This window comes from Sorex fumeus, unplaced genomic scaffold (genome assembly GCF_029834395.1).
Source record: "Sorex fumeus unplaced genomic scaffold, SorFum_2.1 ptg000051l, whole genome shotgun sequence".
Classification (NCBI taxonomy): Eukaryota; Metazoa; Chordata; class Mammalia; order Eulipotyphla; family Soricidae; genus Sorex; species Sorex fumeus.
In genome coordinates, this window is record NW_026606108.1 from 10,451,624 (window position 1) to 10,469,532 (window position 17,909).

The following is a 17,909-nucleotide window of genomic DNA, read 5'->3' on the forward strand; positions in this document are numbered from 1 at the left end:
GGATGTTCTGTCTTACATCCACCCATTGGAGCAACAAGTGGTCTGTGACTCTTTTTGCAATCTCAGACACCATTTGCAAAATCCTTCTTACCTGGGGAAACTCCAGCTCAGCTCTATCTCCTGTTTCCTTTCCCCCCACCCCCATTTCACCCCTTCACCTGTTGACCAAAGCAAAGCAAGTTTTGACAACCACTAGCTTATTCATTGACATCTCAGCTACTTCCTACCTCTTTCTCTCTTTCTCTCTCTCTCTCTCTCTTGCTCACCTCGTGTTGCGTGTTGCAGCTGCTTCTCCTAGTCATGGTCCTCAAAAATGCCGGGCACTATTCCAACTCAGTGAGGAACTTGCTGTTTCTCTTTTCAGCGCATCTGCTCTCCTAAGACCATCCCAACACCTCAGCCTTAGAGAATGTGGTAGAGGTGGGAAGAAAAGATGTGTCACTTTCCGTGGATTCACGTAAAGATGTTACACATCTCCTTCAGCTATCTTTCCATTCAAGTCTCCCAATCAAAGAATCCTTTACTAGCAACTTTTTATTAATTTGCAACCCGTCCCTCTCCCTTTGGGTTTCTTAAACCTGAGGTAAGGACTTGTGAGCTGGATGTTCATTTGAGAGGTAAGTCTAAGGAGCTGAAGTAAAGGAGTAAGAGAGAGTATTGGTGTGAACTGCGTAACCCTGAGTGCGAGTGAGCAGATTGTGCTATCTGACCCACATTTCCTCTAATAAAATAATAAATAGTATTTGATTGTGGTATTATGAATCACTTAATCACTTAATCCCCGTTATTCATCGATTTATTCGAGCGGGTGCCAGTAACGTCTCCATTCATCCCGGTTGCGTGCTGGCGTAGCCCAATGGTATCTGTTCGTTTTAGGAACATGTAGAGCCTCAAACCGATCATTTAGGGTCTTGACGAAGAAGTCTGACCATCTTATAGGTGGGCGTCCACGTGATCTTTTGATGTCTCGTGGAATCCAATCAGTAATGGCTCTAGTCCAGCGGTTGTCTGTAAACCTCATTACATGTCCAGCCCATCTGATTTTTGATGTCTTGGCAAATGAGACAGCGTCTCTGATTCTTGAGCGTTGACGAAGATCAGAACTCCGGATTCTATCTCTCATTTGAGTGAATCGTGATATTCCAAGCATAGTTCTTTCGATTCCTCTTTGAGAGACCCGAATAGTGTTCTCATCCTGTTTTCGTAGGGTCCAGGTCTCTGAGGCATATGTTAATGCAGGAAGAATAGTGGAATCAAAGAGATGTGCTCGTAGTTGGAGGTTCTTTGTCCTTTTAGTTATTTCTTCAATGCTCTTGAAGGCATTCCAAGCCGCTCTCTTCCTCCTGCGTAACTCAGGTGCCAGGTCATTCATCATGTTGATTTCTCGACCTAAGTATATATAACTGTTGCATTCGGAGATGGTGGTTCCGTTGAGAGCGAATGGAGCGTCAGGAACAAGGCTGTTTCTCATAAACATTGTCTTCGTAAGATTCAGCTGTAGTCCAACCTTTCCACACTCACGGTCAAAGTCCGCAAGCATTTGTGCCGCTTGGCTGATGTTTGGTGTTATTAGAACGATGTCATCAGCAAAGCGGAGGTGGTGTAGTTGCCGACCATCTATCTTCACTCCCATGTTTTCCCATTCTAGTCGTCGCATGATGTTCTCGAGGGTGGCACTGAAGAGTTTTGGTGAAATGGTATCACCCTGCCGAACCCCTCTCTTGATATGGATGATTACTTCTTTGTAGAATGGTGAGATCTTGGTAGTGAATCCGCAATAGAGCTCATGAAGGATCCTGATGTATTGAGTTTGTACGCCCTGATTGGCTAGGGCTTCCATGACCGCTTCCGTCTCAACAGAATCAAAGGCCTTCTTTAAATCAATGAACGTTAGACAGAGCGACATCTTGAACTCCCGAGATACCTCAATGAGCTTGGTTATTGTGTGGATATGGTCGATGGTACTGAATCCTTTTCGGAATCCAGCTTGTTCACATGGTTGTCCTTCATCTAGTGTTCTGCTAATCCTATTCAGGATGACTCGAGTGAATAGTTTGTAGATGACAGACAATAGGCAGATTGGGCGATAGTTGCCAATGTCGTGGATGTCTCCTTTCTTGTATAGTAGTACAGTCTTGCTGGTTTTCCATTGGGATGGAACCTTGCATTCAGACAGGTAGCGTGTGAAGAGTCGAGCTAATGTATTGATGAGTACTGATGGTAAGTTCTTCAGGTGTTCAGGTCTGATCTTGTCTGGGCCAGGTGCTTTTTGTTTCTTTACCGACGAGATGGCATGTTGGATTTCGGAAGGGAGAACATTGGGAACGACATATCCATCATGTGGTATGTGGTATGTGGGCAAGTGGATGTGGCTATTAAAGAGATCTGAGTAGAATTCATGTATAATCTTCTCCATTGCCCTTCTGGAAGATGTGATAGATCCATCATGATGTCGGAGGGCAGTCATCTTGGTTTTGTAGTTGGTGAAGGACAGGCGGGCATTACGAATGTTTTTCCCAGCTTCTGCTGCATCTACCAGTACTGCTGCTCTCCTGTTTTTGAGGTCATCCTTGATGGCTTTTCTGCACTGTTTTGCCAGTTCGGACGTTTGCTTGTGGTTGCCTGAGGCACGTGCCACGCCACGTTGGCGAATGAGTTCAAGAGTGTTCGAAGAAAGACGGTTTTTTGTGGTTATCTCTCTCTTGGCATTCCTTGCACAATCATGGAGGTGCTGAATCATTCGATTGTATTCCTCATCAATGTTGTCAATGATGGCATCTTCCCATGTTGCTGCAACAGAGCCAAAGAGTTCCCAGTTGGTGGTTGTTCTGGGAGTCTTCTTCTTAAACCTTGCATTCTTTTCTCCTCGTTCTGTGAGGTAGAATTTTGCACGAAGAAGACGGTGGTCTGATCCCGTTTGGAATTTTGGGACAACAGCAACATCGGTTAGGCAAAACCGCCGATTGAATATGATGTGGTCTATTTCATTGTGGAACCGTCCATCGGGAGACTCCCATGTCCAACGTTTAGATTCAGCCTTTTGGAATTGTGAGTTACCATGGAAGGTTTTGGTTGACATGATGAACTCAGACAGTCTGTCACCTTGTTCGTTCCATTCCAGGCCATGGGTTCCGATGTGGAGTTCATCGACTGATCTTCTTGGTCCTATCTTGGCATTAAAATCACCGACAATGATCTTGTAGAAGGTGTGATCTTCTTTATAGAATTTCTCCAGCTCCATGTAGAATTTCTCAGTTTCTTTTTCACCATAACTGGATGTTGGTGCGTAGACAACAAAGATAGAAACTGCCGGTAGTGAGCCACATTTATTCAAGTGTAATCGTCCGATTCGGGTTGTTAGGCATTCAAATGAATCAATGCTTGTGACTAAGTTTGTGTTGACAAGGATACCGACACCACCGACGCCTCTTTTATCACATGTTCCAAGGAACAGTTCTTCTCCAGTGTCGAAAACAGCATGATGGGATTGATGTCTTCTCGTTTCGGTCAGACCAATGATGTCGTACTTGATCTTTCGTGCTTGTACCATAAGGTCTTCAATGGATGCAGCAGATGCCAGCGTACGAGCATTAAAAGTACAGACAATCATTTTTGTTTTTCTGCGTTTTGGCAGCCCATGTCTGCCTTGGTGTTTTATCAGCTTCTCCTTCCATATCCTTCTCGACTCTGCATAATCAGGGCTAGGGGAATGAGATCCATTTATTACTGGATTTGGCATATCAATTTGGTCTATTTGGCATAGATCACGGATAGCTTGCCAGGCTCTGCCGTGTGGGTTGGATATTTAAGGATATTTAAGGTATCCTGAAAATTATTAAATAAATAGTCGCGCGGCCGCGCGCTCCCGGGAGCTTGTTGTGATAATCTTTGGATCCTGGCCTTTGTTGGGGTTACACGGCAGTTGGAGGGTGTAACTGTTTAGCTACTGACAGGTCCAGTCCCAAACCGTGCAGGCTTAGAGATCTCAGTCCCGGGTCCCACACACCTGGGTTCCTCTGCCAGTTCGGTTATGTCTGAGGCTTATCCAAGTGTGTGGAGAGTGGCTCCAGTAAGGCCTTGGTTGGGGCCTGGAAGTCTTCAGCTGTTGGGCCCTGGCGAGGATAGTCAGACACAGGGTAGGAGACTCTGCCTTGTGCTCTCCCGGGAGCTTGTTGAGTATTATTATTATTATTATTATACTATTAATAATATCGTTTCAGATATATGATGCTATAACTTCACATTCACATCAATGCCTTTGTATTCAATAAGTAATTGTCGTGTGGACTCACCAAGTACATTTGGTGGCCATCAGCCGCTTCCTCACCTTGGCCTGAAGCCACTGCCAACAAGACACCTGAAGGAGGGAACAGGGCACCAGGCTGGTTGGTGATGAGCTGCCATTTATTCCAATCTTGGTCGTGCTGTTTATCCTATTCTCCCAGCACACCTATTTCAGTCTCGCTGAGTGCTCCATTCGAGTCTCACATTGCCTCATTCCCGTCTCCTCCTGTCCTTCATGTAGTCTCCCCATGCCCAGTCTCACAGCCCTAGTCGAGAGACCAATCTCCAAGCTTTGGGGGTAGCAACTACACCTAGGTCAGATGGCACAATCAACATATGTAAAGTCCTTTCCTTCCTTCTGGGGAAGGTCTTCTAAGACAAAAGATGCCTTCCTGGTAGGAGAGCTGCTCAAGGGCATGTTTTTTATCTAAGGACATACTTCTCCTTTCTTTGTCAGTAAACAATCATCTTCTATTTGCTTCTTAATAATATTTCTAGTCATTTTGTATGGACACAGTAAGAGATACATTAAGCTTATAGGATGGGTCTCTTGGAGATATCTCACTATAGATTACATAGATAGTGAGATCCCAGACTACCTGCAGAGGAACCCAGGTGCGTGGGTCATCGGGCTGAGATCCCCAAGACTGCTCAGATTGGGACTGGGCCTCCTCCACATAGACCCCCCATTTTCCAGTAGCTAGGCAGTTACACCCACAAACTGCCCCTGGTGTCATGAAATCCCATCAACGGCCAAGATCCAGAGACTATAAAACAAAGGTCCCAGAATCAAGTGGCTATGTGACCTCTTATAGCCTAGATCTCCTTCTTGGAGAACGTAGCAAGCTTCCGAGAGTATCTTGCCTGCACATCAGAGTCTGGCAAGCTCCCCGTGGCATATTTGATCTGCCAAAAACAGTAACAATAATGTGTCTCATTCCCCTGATCCTGAAAGAGCCTCCAATGTGGCATCATTGGGAAGGATGAGCAAGGAGAGGCTGCTAAAATCTCATGACTAGGACAAATGCAGACATCACTGGTGCCCGCTAGAGCAAATCGATAAATAATGGGATGACAGTGAAATAGTGATAGGGTGGGTCCCTTGGGAATATCTCATTATAGACCTCATAGATAGTGAGATCCCAGACTATAGTCCTCAAGCCAGATTAGTCCTTCCTAATCCCTGAAGGGTCCTTGTCCAGTCATTTCTCTTACAGTCATAACAGAACTTGTCCACGATTGTGCTCTTAACTTAATATAAATCTTATAACACATAACACATCCGGGAGCTGGTTTTTATAGTCTTTGAGTCTTGGCCATTGATGGGATTACACGGCGCCAGGGGGCCAGTTGGTGGGTGTGACCCCTGCCTAATGGAATTTGGAGGATCTGGGTGGAGGATGCTTGACCCAAATCCGAGTAGGCTTGGAGATCTCGGCCCCGGAACCCGCATGACTTTGTCCCTCTGCCAGTACCTTTATGTGTGTGCAGAGTGGTCTCAGCATGGTGGTGGCTGGTCCTGGAGGTCTTTGGCTGCCGGAGCCCTGGTCAGGGCGGGGAGGAAAGCTCAACCTGCTCCCCTCCAAGGGGCCCCGGCGGCGAGGACAGTCAGGCGCGGGGGCAGGAGACTGCACTGTTCTTCTTCCAGGAACCCCCTTGATAATATCACTACTAAATAATTATCTTTTGTGCACATGTTGGGCTGGAGCGATAGCACAGTGGGTAGGGTGTTTGCCTTGCATGCAGCTGACCCAGGTTCGATTCCTCTGCCCCTCTCAGAGAGCCTGGCAAGCTACTGAGAGTACTTCACCCGCATGGCAAAGTCTGACAAGCTACCCGTCACATATTTGATATGCCAAACACAGTAACAACAAGTCTCACAATAGAGACATTACTGGGCCCACTCAAGCAAATCAATGAAAAATGGAAGGACAGAGGACAGAGAGGACAGAGTGCACATGTTTAAAATAATGATCATACTAATGGTTTTGACTTATTTACTTCACTACTACCAAAGTGCCCAAGATCCTCCACCAATTCTCAGGTTAATTTTAGTCTATCCTCACCCCCTTACTTGGCATTCTCAATTATGTAATGGAGGGGTCAGAATTTGCCATAAATTGATACCTTCCATCCCTTTTTATTGTTTCTCTTTATACTACAGATGAATAAGAAGATCTAGTATTTGTCTTTTTTCTTATGACTTTTCCAATTAACATGATATCCTCCAGTTTCATCAAAGTGGTAGTGCATGATTTCATCTTTTCTAATGGAAACATAGAACTCTGTTATGTATATAAGGTAATTTCTCATTATACTTATGATTTACATTTCTAATAATATAGATTATAAGAATATTTTCCTGTGCATATCAGTATTCTTTGGAGAAGTGAATAATATTTTTTCTGCCTGTTTGTATGAGATAATTTTTGTTTCGGTGAGTTTTATGAAGACTTTATTACAAATAGCTGATAAACAATACACCTTGTGTATTGGATATTTGTATATTTAATATCAGTCAGATACATGATGTCCAATTATTTTCTTCCATTTTGTAGTATGAACTTCTTTCACTGTGCACAAGTGTGTTATTTTAATGTAATTCCAGTTGTTTATTTTTGCTTTTTTTTTATTTTTTTAAATTTAGTAACCATGAACCAGTCAATCATATTCTTTGTCAATGTTGTCAATCACGGCATCTTCCTATGTTACTGCAATAGTGCTAAAGAGCTCCCAGTTGGTGGTCATTCTGGGAGTTCTCTTCTCAAACTTGCAGCCCTTTCTCCCTGCTCCATGAAGTAGAATTTTGCATGAAGGAGACAGTGGTCTGATCCCATTTGGAATTTTGGAACAACAGTGACATTGGTCAGGCAAAACTGTCGATTTAATATGATGTGGTCAATTTCATTGTGGAACCATCCATCGGGAGACTCCCATGTCTAACGTTTACATTTGGCGTTCTGGAACTGTGAGTTAACACGGATGGTCTTGGTCGACTTGTCAGATAGTCTTATGGGAAGATGCCGTTGTTGACAACATTGACGAAGAATATAATCGACTGGTTCAGAACCTCCAAGATTGTGAGAGGAACGCCTAGAGAGAGATAGCCACAAAAAGACTTCTGTCTTCGAAAACTCTCGAGCTTATCTGCCAACGTGGCTTGGTGCAAGCCTCAGGTAACCACAGCAAACATCCGAGCTCACAAAGCAGTGTAGAGAAGCGATAAAGGAAGACCTCAAAGAGAGAAGAGCAGCAGTGCTGGCAGATGCGGCCGAAGCTGTGAAAAGCATTCGCAACGCCCGCCTGTTCTTAGCCAACTACAAGACCAAGATGACTGCCATCCTGATGGATCTATCACATCTTCCAGAAGGGCAATGGAGAAGATTACCCATGACTTCTATTTGGATCTCTTCGATAGCCATGTCCACCTGCCCGCATACCAAATTCCGCAGGATGGTTATGTCGTTTCCAACATTCTCCCTTCCGAAATCTGGCACACCATTTCATTGGTAAAGAAGCAAACAGCACCCGGCCCAGACAAGGTCAGACCCGAACACCTGAAGAATCTGCTGTCAATACTCATCAGTACACTGGCTTGGCTCTTCACACTACCTGTCTGATTGCAAGGTTCTGTCCCAGTGGAAAACCAGCAGGACCGTTCTACTGTACAAGAAGAGAGACATGCATGACATTGGCAACTATCGCCCAATCTGCCTGTTGTCTGTCGTCTATGAGCTGTTCACTCAAGTCATCCTGAATAGGATTGGCAGAACACTAGATGAAGGACAATCATGTAAGTAAGCCGGGCTCTGCAAAGGATTCAGCACGATCAACCATATCCACATGGTAACCAAGCTCATTGAGGTTTCTTGAGTGCTCAAGATGCCACTCTGTCTAACATTCATTGATTTAAAGAAGGCTTTTGATTCTGTTGAGACTGAAGTGGTCATCGAAGCCCTAGCCAAACAGGGCATTCAAACTCAGTACATCAGGATCCTCCATGAGATATATTATGGATTCACTACCAGGATCTCACCATTTTACAAGGAAGTGATCATCGATGTTAAGAGAGGCATTCGACAGGGTAATACCATTTCACCGAAACTCTTCAGTGCCACCCTCGAGAATGTCATGCAATGACTGGAATGGGAAGGAATGGGAGTGAAGATAGACGGTTGGCAACTACACCACCTCCACTGTGCTATGACATCATTCTTATAACCCCAAACATTAGCCAAGTGACACAAATGTTGGCTGACTTCGACCGTGAGTATGGAAAGGTCAGACTACAGCTGAATCTCACGAAGACAATGTTTATGAGAAATGGTCTCGTTACTGATGTTCCATGTGCTCTCAATGGAACAAACACCTCCGAATGCAATAGTTGTGTGTACCTAGGTCAAGAAGTCAACATGACGAATGGCCTGGCACTTGAGTTGTGCAGGAGGAAGAGAGCGGTTTGGAACACCTTCAAGAGCATCAAAGAAATAGCTAAAAGGATGAAGAACCTCCAGCTCCAGGCACATCTCTTTGATTCCTCTGTTCTTCCTGCATTAACAGATGCCTGAGACACCTGGGTTCTATGAAAATAGTATGAGAATGCTATTTGGGTCGCCCAAAGGGGAATCGAAAGAGCTATGCTTGGAGTATCATGCTTCACTCAAGTGAGAGAAAGAATCCAGAGTTCTGATCTCTGTTGACGATGGAGTATCATGGATGCTGTCTCGTTTGCCAAGGCGTCAAAAATCAGATGGACTGGACACGTAATGCGATTTGGAGATGATCCCTGGACTAGAGCCGTTACTGACTGTATTCCACGGGATGTCAAAAAATTGTGTGGCCGACCACCTACGAGATGGTCAGACTTCTTCATCAAGACCCTGAAGCTAGCAAGATCCTGAGGCTAGCAGACACCACACTAGCACATGACAGGGACGAATGGAGATGTTACTGGTGCCTGCTCAAGCAAATCAACGAGTAACGGGATGTCAAGTGATCAAGTGATCAAGTCACCATGAAATCACAAAAATTATTAATGACTGGGTTTCAGGCATACCATTTTAAAACATTGATCTCTTCACCAGTATCCACTTGTGTCCAATAATCACACTCACCCCATTTTATTTCTCACCTTGCTTCTATGAGAAACATTTTTTTAGAATGCATTTTTCAGTGTGATTTACAATACTGTTACTGATAGGACTGATAGATGAAAAATAAATTTTTGTTGATACACAATACTTTTCCCTCTTTCAGCACCACCTTCTTCTCTCGGCTGAATGCTTCCCTTCACCACAGACAATGTGCCCTACCTGTACTATTCTCCAGCAGACTCAAGTGGCATGTATATCTTCTATATGAAGTGTTCTTCTCATCTCTCAATAGTTTGGATGGGGTTAGTGGACTTTGTCACATTTTGTGAGTGCTTTACATATGTATTGAAAATTAGTGGTTTATCTGACATATTGTGTGCAAATATTTTCTCCTATTCTAAGGGCATTTTCTTTTTATTACAGGATATTTCTCTTTCTGTGCAGAAGCTGTTTAATTTGATGTATAACTTTTTGTTTTTGTTATCTTTGCTTCTGTGCTTATATCATTGAAGACCCTTCCTGAAGAGTTCTGCCTATGTTTTCATCAATCTATTCTATGAATTCTGATGTCTAGCTCACTGTGAGTTCACTTTTGTAAATGGTGTGAGATACGGCTTCAGGATTTTTTTTATTTCTTTTCTCTTTCTTTTTAAACATATAGCTTTCTGCTTTTTCCCAGCATCATTTCGTGAAGAGTTTATTTGATCCACTCATTTTCTTAGCTCCTTAAGTCATAGATTAACTGTCTATAAATTTAGGGGTTTAATTCTAGACTTCCAATTCTGTTTCACTTGTCTATGCATCTATCTTTAGTCCAGTACTATAATTTTTATTATTATGGTTTTGTATTATAGTTCAAAGTTGGGAAACACAATAACTCCCATGTAATTTTTTCCTACTTAGGATTGCTTAGACTATTTGGATAATTTTGTGGTTCCATACAAATTTTAATATTTTGTTCCAAGTCTTTGAAGAATATAATTAGAATTTTAATGGATATTCCATTGAATCTATAAAATGCTTTGGATATGAAGGCCATTTTGATAATGTCGACTCTTCCTATTAGTGGATAGCCAATTACTTCATTTTTTCGATGTCCCTTTCTATTTCTTTAAGCTCTTTTATTTATTTATTTATTTTTATAGTTTTTACTGTATAAGTCTTTCACTTATTTTAAGTTTCTCCCTAGGTATTTGAGCACTATTTTGAAAGGTACTGTCTTTTTTTTATTTATTTCTCTTCTAGTTCATTATTTGCATGCAGAAATGCCATAGATTTTTGACAATATTTTGTATCTTGCTACCATATTGTACTTGCTTATTTCTTCTAATAGTTTTCTTGGTGAAGTCTTAAGGTTTTTCTATATTTCATCATGTTTTCTGAAAATAGTGATAGGTTGATTTCTTTTCCAGTTTGAATCCCTTTGATTTCTTTTGCTTGTCTGCTGCTGTGACTAGGACTTTCAAAGCTATGATGAATGAGATCAGTGACATTGGTCATCCTTGCTTTGTGCCTAATTTTGGATTTTCACCAGTGAGTATGATAATGGTAGTGGGTTTGTTGTATATGGCTATTACTAATAAGGTGTGTTCATTCTTTCAATATTTTTGGAAGGTTTTGTAATGGATAGCTATTGGACCTTGTCAAAAGCCTTTTCTGTGTCCATTGATATAATCACATGATTTTTATCATTCATATTTGTTGTTTTAATTATTTTTGTATGTTGAATTTTCCCATACATGCCTGTGATAAATTTCATTTGATATTGGTGGGCAATCCTTTTGCTGTATTGCTAGATTGTGTTTTCTAGTACTTTGTTGGGAATTTTTATGTTATCAGGGATATTAATTCATAAGTTAGTTTTTTTGGTGGTGTGTTTGCCTGTTTTTAGTGATAGAGCAATATTGGCAGGATTCCTGTGTTAGGGAAATTAATGTTTTCTTGATATTTTGAAAGAACTTGAGTATGGCCACTAAGTCTTTAAAGTTTTTGCAAGACTCACACGTGAATCCATCGATCTGGGCTTTTTCACATGGGGAAATTTTTAGTTACCATTTCAATTTCTTTATTTTGATTTTATATTTTCTCTTGATTCAAACGTGGTATTCCATTTGATTGTAAGAATTCATTCATTTCTTTTAGATTTCAAGTTTGGTGATATATAATCCTTCATAGCAACCTCATGGTCTTTTGGATTTTTAAAGCAACTGTTACAATTCATCCCCTGTCATCTCTGATTCGCTAGAAAGAATCAACTCAAAATACTATTTGAACTCTCTATATATATTCCATGCAATCACTATAAAAATATGGTGATAATATTCAAGGACTTTTAACTCACACTAAATAAAATTTGAATAGAGCTACAAACACCCACCCCAATTTCCAAATCTAGTCTGATATATTAGGAATAGAAAATACTGTTTTTCCTGACTTGGACCTGTAGATCATAAAATGTTTAATTTTTTTAAAAAAAGTTCTATACAAAAATTCTAATTTTTGTTATCAAACCCCAGACTCAAAAACAATTATTTAAAAGAGTGCATGCCTTCACACCATTATTCATTTCAGTACTAGCACAAAAAATAGAATTGAAATAATGAGGTCCTTAAATAGCTGCAACTCTCATGGATCTGGAAGGTATCTTGTTAAGTAAAATAAAAACGGTAACACAATGCTCTAGTAATAAAAAGTATAGGTTAATTCCAGACCAATGAGTTAGAAATGCATACTTAATTATAAATTGATACATTGTCAGCTAATCTATGACACAGGAGTTGTATTCATGAGGCGGAGTACAGATAGCCTTTTTAACAAAAGACAGTGGGAAAACTGAATTACCACATGTTTAAAAAATGATTCTGGATCTTTATATCACAGTACACACAAAAGTTAATTCAAAGTGAACCTTGATATTAGACCAGAATAAGCAAAACATATCAAGGAAAATATAGGGAGAAAAGTCCAATATCTAGACATTGAACCATTTTAATTAACATAATTACAATGGCAAAGGCAACAGAAACATGAAGAAAGTGGACTTAATAAAATCTAAGAGTCTCTCCAGGGCAAAAGAAACATGGGATAAAACTAAAAGCATTCATCTGAATGCGAGAAAATATTTAGACTCAACACTTCAGACAAAAATTAATATTTGAGATATATAAAGCACTCATAAATACCAATCAAAAATTTCAAACCCCATAAATGGGAATAAATGAACAGATATTTCTCTGAGGAAGAGATATGGGTGGCCAATAAGCACATGAAAAATTGCTTGTTATCATTTATTACGAGGGAAATCCAAATCAAGATGTCGACGAGACATCATCTATTTTTTTTAATAATTTTTTTTTTTGCTTTTTGGGTGATACCCAGCAATGATCAGGGGTTACTCCTGGCTCTACTCAGGAATTACTCCTGGCGCTGCTTGGGGGACCATGTGGGATGCCGAGGATTGAACCCGGGCCAGCCGCGTGCAATGCAAACGCCCTACCTGCTGTACTATCACTCCGGCCCCAAGACATCATCTTAGATCAGTGAGAATGGCACATATTTTTTAAAAAACACTGGAAGTGATCAGTGTTGATGGCAATGAAGTGTAAAAGTAACTCTGACGCACAGCTCTTGTGAATGTTCACTTGTTTCAACCCTATAGAAAACAGTATGAAGAGTTCTCATAGAGCTGTAATATATGTGACCCAGCAATTCTAATTTTTTATAACAACCCTCAAACAAAAATGATTATTCAAAAGGGTGCATGCACACCATTATTCATTACAACACTATTGTAAAATATAGATTACTGCATAAAGTTAGGAATCCAAATAAAAAATGAGTAGATAATGAAAATGTAGTACATAAATATAATGAAATACTATGCAATTGTGAGTAATGATGAGATTCTGAAAATGCTGCAGTTTTCATCGAACTGGAGAGTATGTTGTTAAGTAAAGGAAGTCAGAAGGACAAATACTTGATGATATTACTCGTTTATTGTATTATAGAATTACAGGACATGGGATGCCAATGAATTCAATCAATGAGAGGATATCAGAGGATATTTAGATTACCCTGTACAATAGTTTATTGATAAAAGAAGGCCAGGGTAAAACAGAGATAGAGGCACTGTTCTTCGATTGTTCATCTGTTCACTGTTGTTCATCAATTTTCTCGAGCGAGCCCGGTAACATTTCCATTGTGAGACGTTGTTACTGTGTTTGGCATATCGAATACGCCACGGGTAGCTCACCAGGCTTTGCCGTATGGGCGAGATACTCTCGGTAGCTTGCCAGGCTCTCCGAGAGGGGTGGAGGAACTGAACTTGGGTCAGCCATGTTGGCTGTGTGCAAGGCAAACGCCCTACCCGCTGGGCTATCACTCCAGCCCGGAGATAGAGAAGGAAAATTAAAAAGGTGTGTAAAATAGGTAACATGGCTAGGGATCTTGCACACTTTGGTATTGTAGAGATGAGGTATGTATGTATATGTATGTATATATAAACACATATACAGAAATAGCAAAACTTTAAGCAGGAGACCCAAACTATAATCACCAAATTTTAAAATGTACCTGTTAAGGAGGTATTTTGGAGTGAGGGAAACTAGGAGATTGTGGAGGGAAGTTCACAGGGGGAATGGAGTTTGGAAAATCGCATGCCTAAAACTTTTATGAACAATTTTGTAAATTATGATGCTTTAATAAAAAATAAATTAAAAAAGAAACTTTGTGAACAGTGCTTTTATAAACATGTCAATGCAAATATAAGCCCATAAGTGAAGTAGTTGGGTAAAATGGTGATTCTATTTTAATTCATTGAGAGGTTTCTTGCTTTGTCCTATGTACCATTTTATATTTACATCAACATTGAACCAGGGTGTGTGTTTGCATGTGTGTGTGTGTGTGTGTGTGTGTGTGTGTGCACCAAAGTTTCACATGGGTCACAAAGTCAAGTAAAATGTTATTTATTCCTCTATGTCAACTTTAGTTGAACTGAGATTATCTTTTTACAGCTGACTTCCGTGACCTATGACAATTTTAATAGTTATTGCAGATTTTTCCATTACCCATTTCTAATAGAGCTATAACTGTCTTTTGTCTGAATGTTGATTTCTAGGAATGGCTAATGATTTGTAGATCAGTCCCATCACCATAAATTTTCAGTTTTGTCATATAAGATGATTCTAATTTTTTGATAATGCATGCAAAATATTATTGATAAAGAAAAATGTAATAATTAAACAAATAAAGTAAAAATAAAGTACAATGAATGTATAAATGCCTGTCATACTTCCTCCCACATACATTGATTACTTACAAAAATTAAAAAATTATTGGATTCTATATCTATAGAATTGCATTGCATCTATATCTCATATAGTACTACAAGCAAAAGCACTGTTGCTTAATTTCAAATGATAAAATTGATATTAGGTAACATTTATCTCACCTTTTTTTGGCTTTTGAGTCATATCTGTTGATGCTCAGGGGTTACTCCTGGCTCTGCACTCCGGAAGTACTCCTGATGGTGCTCAGGGAACCATATGGGATGCTGGGGATCAAACCCAAGTCAGCCTCTGCAAGGCAAATGCCCTACCCTCTGTACTATCATTACAGCGCTTTATCTCACATCTTAACTGGTAAATATCAGATAATCAGACCCAGAAGTTATCATTTTATTTAACTTCATAATGTTTCTTTAATGTATTCAGCGTATTAATGCTTTTAAATATTTAATAAATCTTATCTGTAAAGAGCATACTCAGCACATATATTGAATAATATACTGCAGTTTTTCAAATAATGCCATTTATCAAACATAGTACATTTATTAAAATACAGAATTAATAAATAATTTCTATAAACACTTTACAGAGGATAAACAAAAAATTTATCTTAAATCATTGCTTTTTCAGGTCTTAATAATGTGATACTGTGAAAGTAGAGTGATGTTTATAACGGCTAGATAAAATATTTAAATAAAATTAAATTTTACCAAATGAAATTAGAATGAAACTAAATAAATCTTCATAATTTTCTTGAGTAAATCTTTTTAAACATCACCTTCCTTACTGCTCCCTTTACCTGTTTATTTCTAAGACTATAGATAATGGGATTCAACAGTGGAGGAACAATGGTATAAAGTACAGAAGGAATGATGCTCTGATTTGTTTCGGAGGTTACTGAAGGTTTTAGACACACATAGGCTATCGAAGTAAGAAAAACAGAAACCACAAGGATGTGAGGGACACAGGTGGAAAAGGCTTTTGTTCGCTCTCCAGTTGGAAACTTGAGCACAGTAGAAAATATGCAAATATATGAAATGGCAATGAAGATAAAGCAGCCACCACAAACCACAATGGCTGATACAAGAATCAATATTTCATTACTAGATGTGTCAGAACAGGAGAGTTTTAGCAGAGAGGGGACATCACAGAAAAACTGATGGATCACATTGGACTGACAGAAGGATAATTGGAATGTGTTGCCTGTGTGCACCCCTGAATAGATTAGGCCACTGATCAGGGAAGCCAGGGTCATCCTGACGCAAAATTGGTAATTCATAATGACTGGGTAGTAGAGGGGATGGCAAATGGCTACATACCGGTCACGGGCCATGATTGTGAGAAACATCATCTCTACAATTGCAAAGTAAATGACCAAGAATACCTGAGTTGCACAGCCAACTATTGAAATGGTCCTACTGTTGGTGAGAGAGGCCACACAGGCATTGGGTACAGTGACAGAAATGTAGCACATGTCTAACATTGATAGATTTCTGAGAAAGAAGTACATAGGTGTGTGAAGGTTATGGTCAAATGTTGTGACTGTGACAATAAGAAGATTTCCAAAAAGAGTAAACAAGTACATAAGCAGAAATAGCATGGAGTTCAGCAACCTTAGCTCCCATGAAATGCCAAAGCCTTCAAGGAGAAATTCAGTCACCGTAGTGGAATTGGTCATTTTCTCAAAATACTGGCTGACTGGTAACGCAGAGATATAAAAAAGAAGTGAAGAAAAAACAAAAATTATTTTCTTTCTTTTAAATAAGCTTATTTTATGATTATATAAACTCTATTGGTCTATTAGTTTATCTAACTAGTGTTGTAAATATCAAAGTGTGAATATATAAGGTTTTATAAATAATTTATTTTATGGCATCCAAGCTAAGAAATCAAATGATTCACAAATATGATATTCAATTAGTTTATATCAGAGCAAAATGTCTGTAATAGAATAGCATTTTAAAGATCATTAAGATTTTATATAAATTTGGAGTCAATTAAAAATACATACAAAAATTTATCCAATAAGTTAATACAATAGGAATGTCAGATATTAAAATATAATTTATATAAGTCTAAGACCATACCTCATTTCACATTACATTTTTAGTGTGGAAATTTAGTGTAAAATTGCTATTTTAATTTTTTATATTTTATAACAATATTGAGATAAATTAAACACATAGAATCTATAGGTTATATTGTATATGCCATTTAAGGTATTTTTTTTCTTTTTGGCAATGCACAGAGGTTACTCCTAGCTCTGCACTCAGGAATTATATCTGGTGGTGCTCGGGGGACCATGTGGGATGCTGGGAATCGAACCCAGGTTGGCTGTGTTCAAGGCAAATGCCCTGCCATTTAAGATATTATTTTTTTCCCTTTTTCTTTTTTTATTTACGGGACCGTGGTTTACAATACTGTTACTGAAAGTATATCATATACATCACTTAACCTTCTTACAACGCCCAGTTCTCATCCAAATTAACCACTTTTCCCTATCATTGTCACAGTGGTCCCTTCTTGGACCTAGACCACATCTCCCTACTCTGGCAAGCTCTCTATGAGGACCAGTTCTTCTGCTCTTTGTTCCTAATTGTATTTGGGCATTATTCTTCTACCATGATACTTGTATATAAGATATTATTTTTAAGCCTTTTCTCTTCTTGAGAAACCTATGTTCTCTCTTGAATACATGTCTTCCTTTGTCTATCCCCTTGCACTTTCCTAAGTACGTTTTTTTAAAATAAAATAAATTTACTACAACAAATATATTATTTCATAGAAATATATTTCTATTCATAGAACAAGGCAGAGTTTCCTGCCCCCGCGCCTGGCTGTCCTTACCGGGGCCCTTTGGAGGAGGGTGAATTGAGTTTCCCTCTCCGCCCTGAGCAGAGCCCCAACAGCTGAAGACCTCTGGGACCCAGCCAAAGCCATGCTGAAACCACTCTCCACATGCTTGGACGAGGAACCGGCAGAGGAACCCAGGTGTGCGGGACTTGGAGCTGAGATCTCCAAGCCTGTTCAGTTCAGGACTGGACCTTCGCCGCCCAGCTCCCTCACCTTCCAGTAGCTAGACAGTTACACCCACCAACTGCCGTGTAACCCCATCAAAGCCCAGGATCCAGAGACTCTAAAACCAAGCTCCCATAAAGGTTTAATCCTGTAAAGGTGATTAGAGTCTGCCCCAAAAGCTTCCATCCCTCTTTGAGAGCCCAGCAAGCTACTGAGAGTATCCTGCCCG

The 17,909-nt window shown here is 39.8% G+C and overlaps 1 protein-coding gene across 1 annotated transcript; it reads right to left on the reverse strand.

Annotated features, from left to right (window-relative positions):
• Positions 1–15,404: 15,404 nt before the first annotated feature.
• On the reverse strand, positions 15,405–16,340 carry LOC130033100 (olfactory receptor 14C36-like). Its single transcript, XM_056124801.1, has one exon. It carries the CDS (start codon positions 16,338–16,340, stop codon positions 15,405–15,407), a length of 936 nt encoding a protein of 311 aa, XP_055980776.1.
• Positions 16,341–17,909: the final 1,569 nt, after the last annotated feature.

Excerpts from the sequence above, each read along its gene's own strand:
- LOC130033100 (XM_056124801.1), bottom strand. The coding sequence starts at position 16,340 with ATGACCAATTCCACTACGGTGACTGAATTTCTCCTTGAAGGCTTTGGC.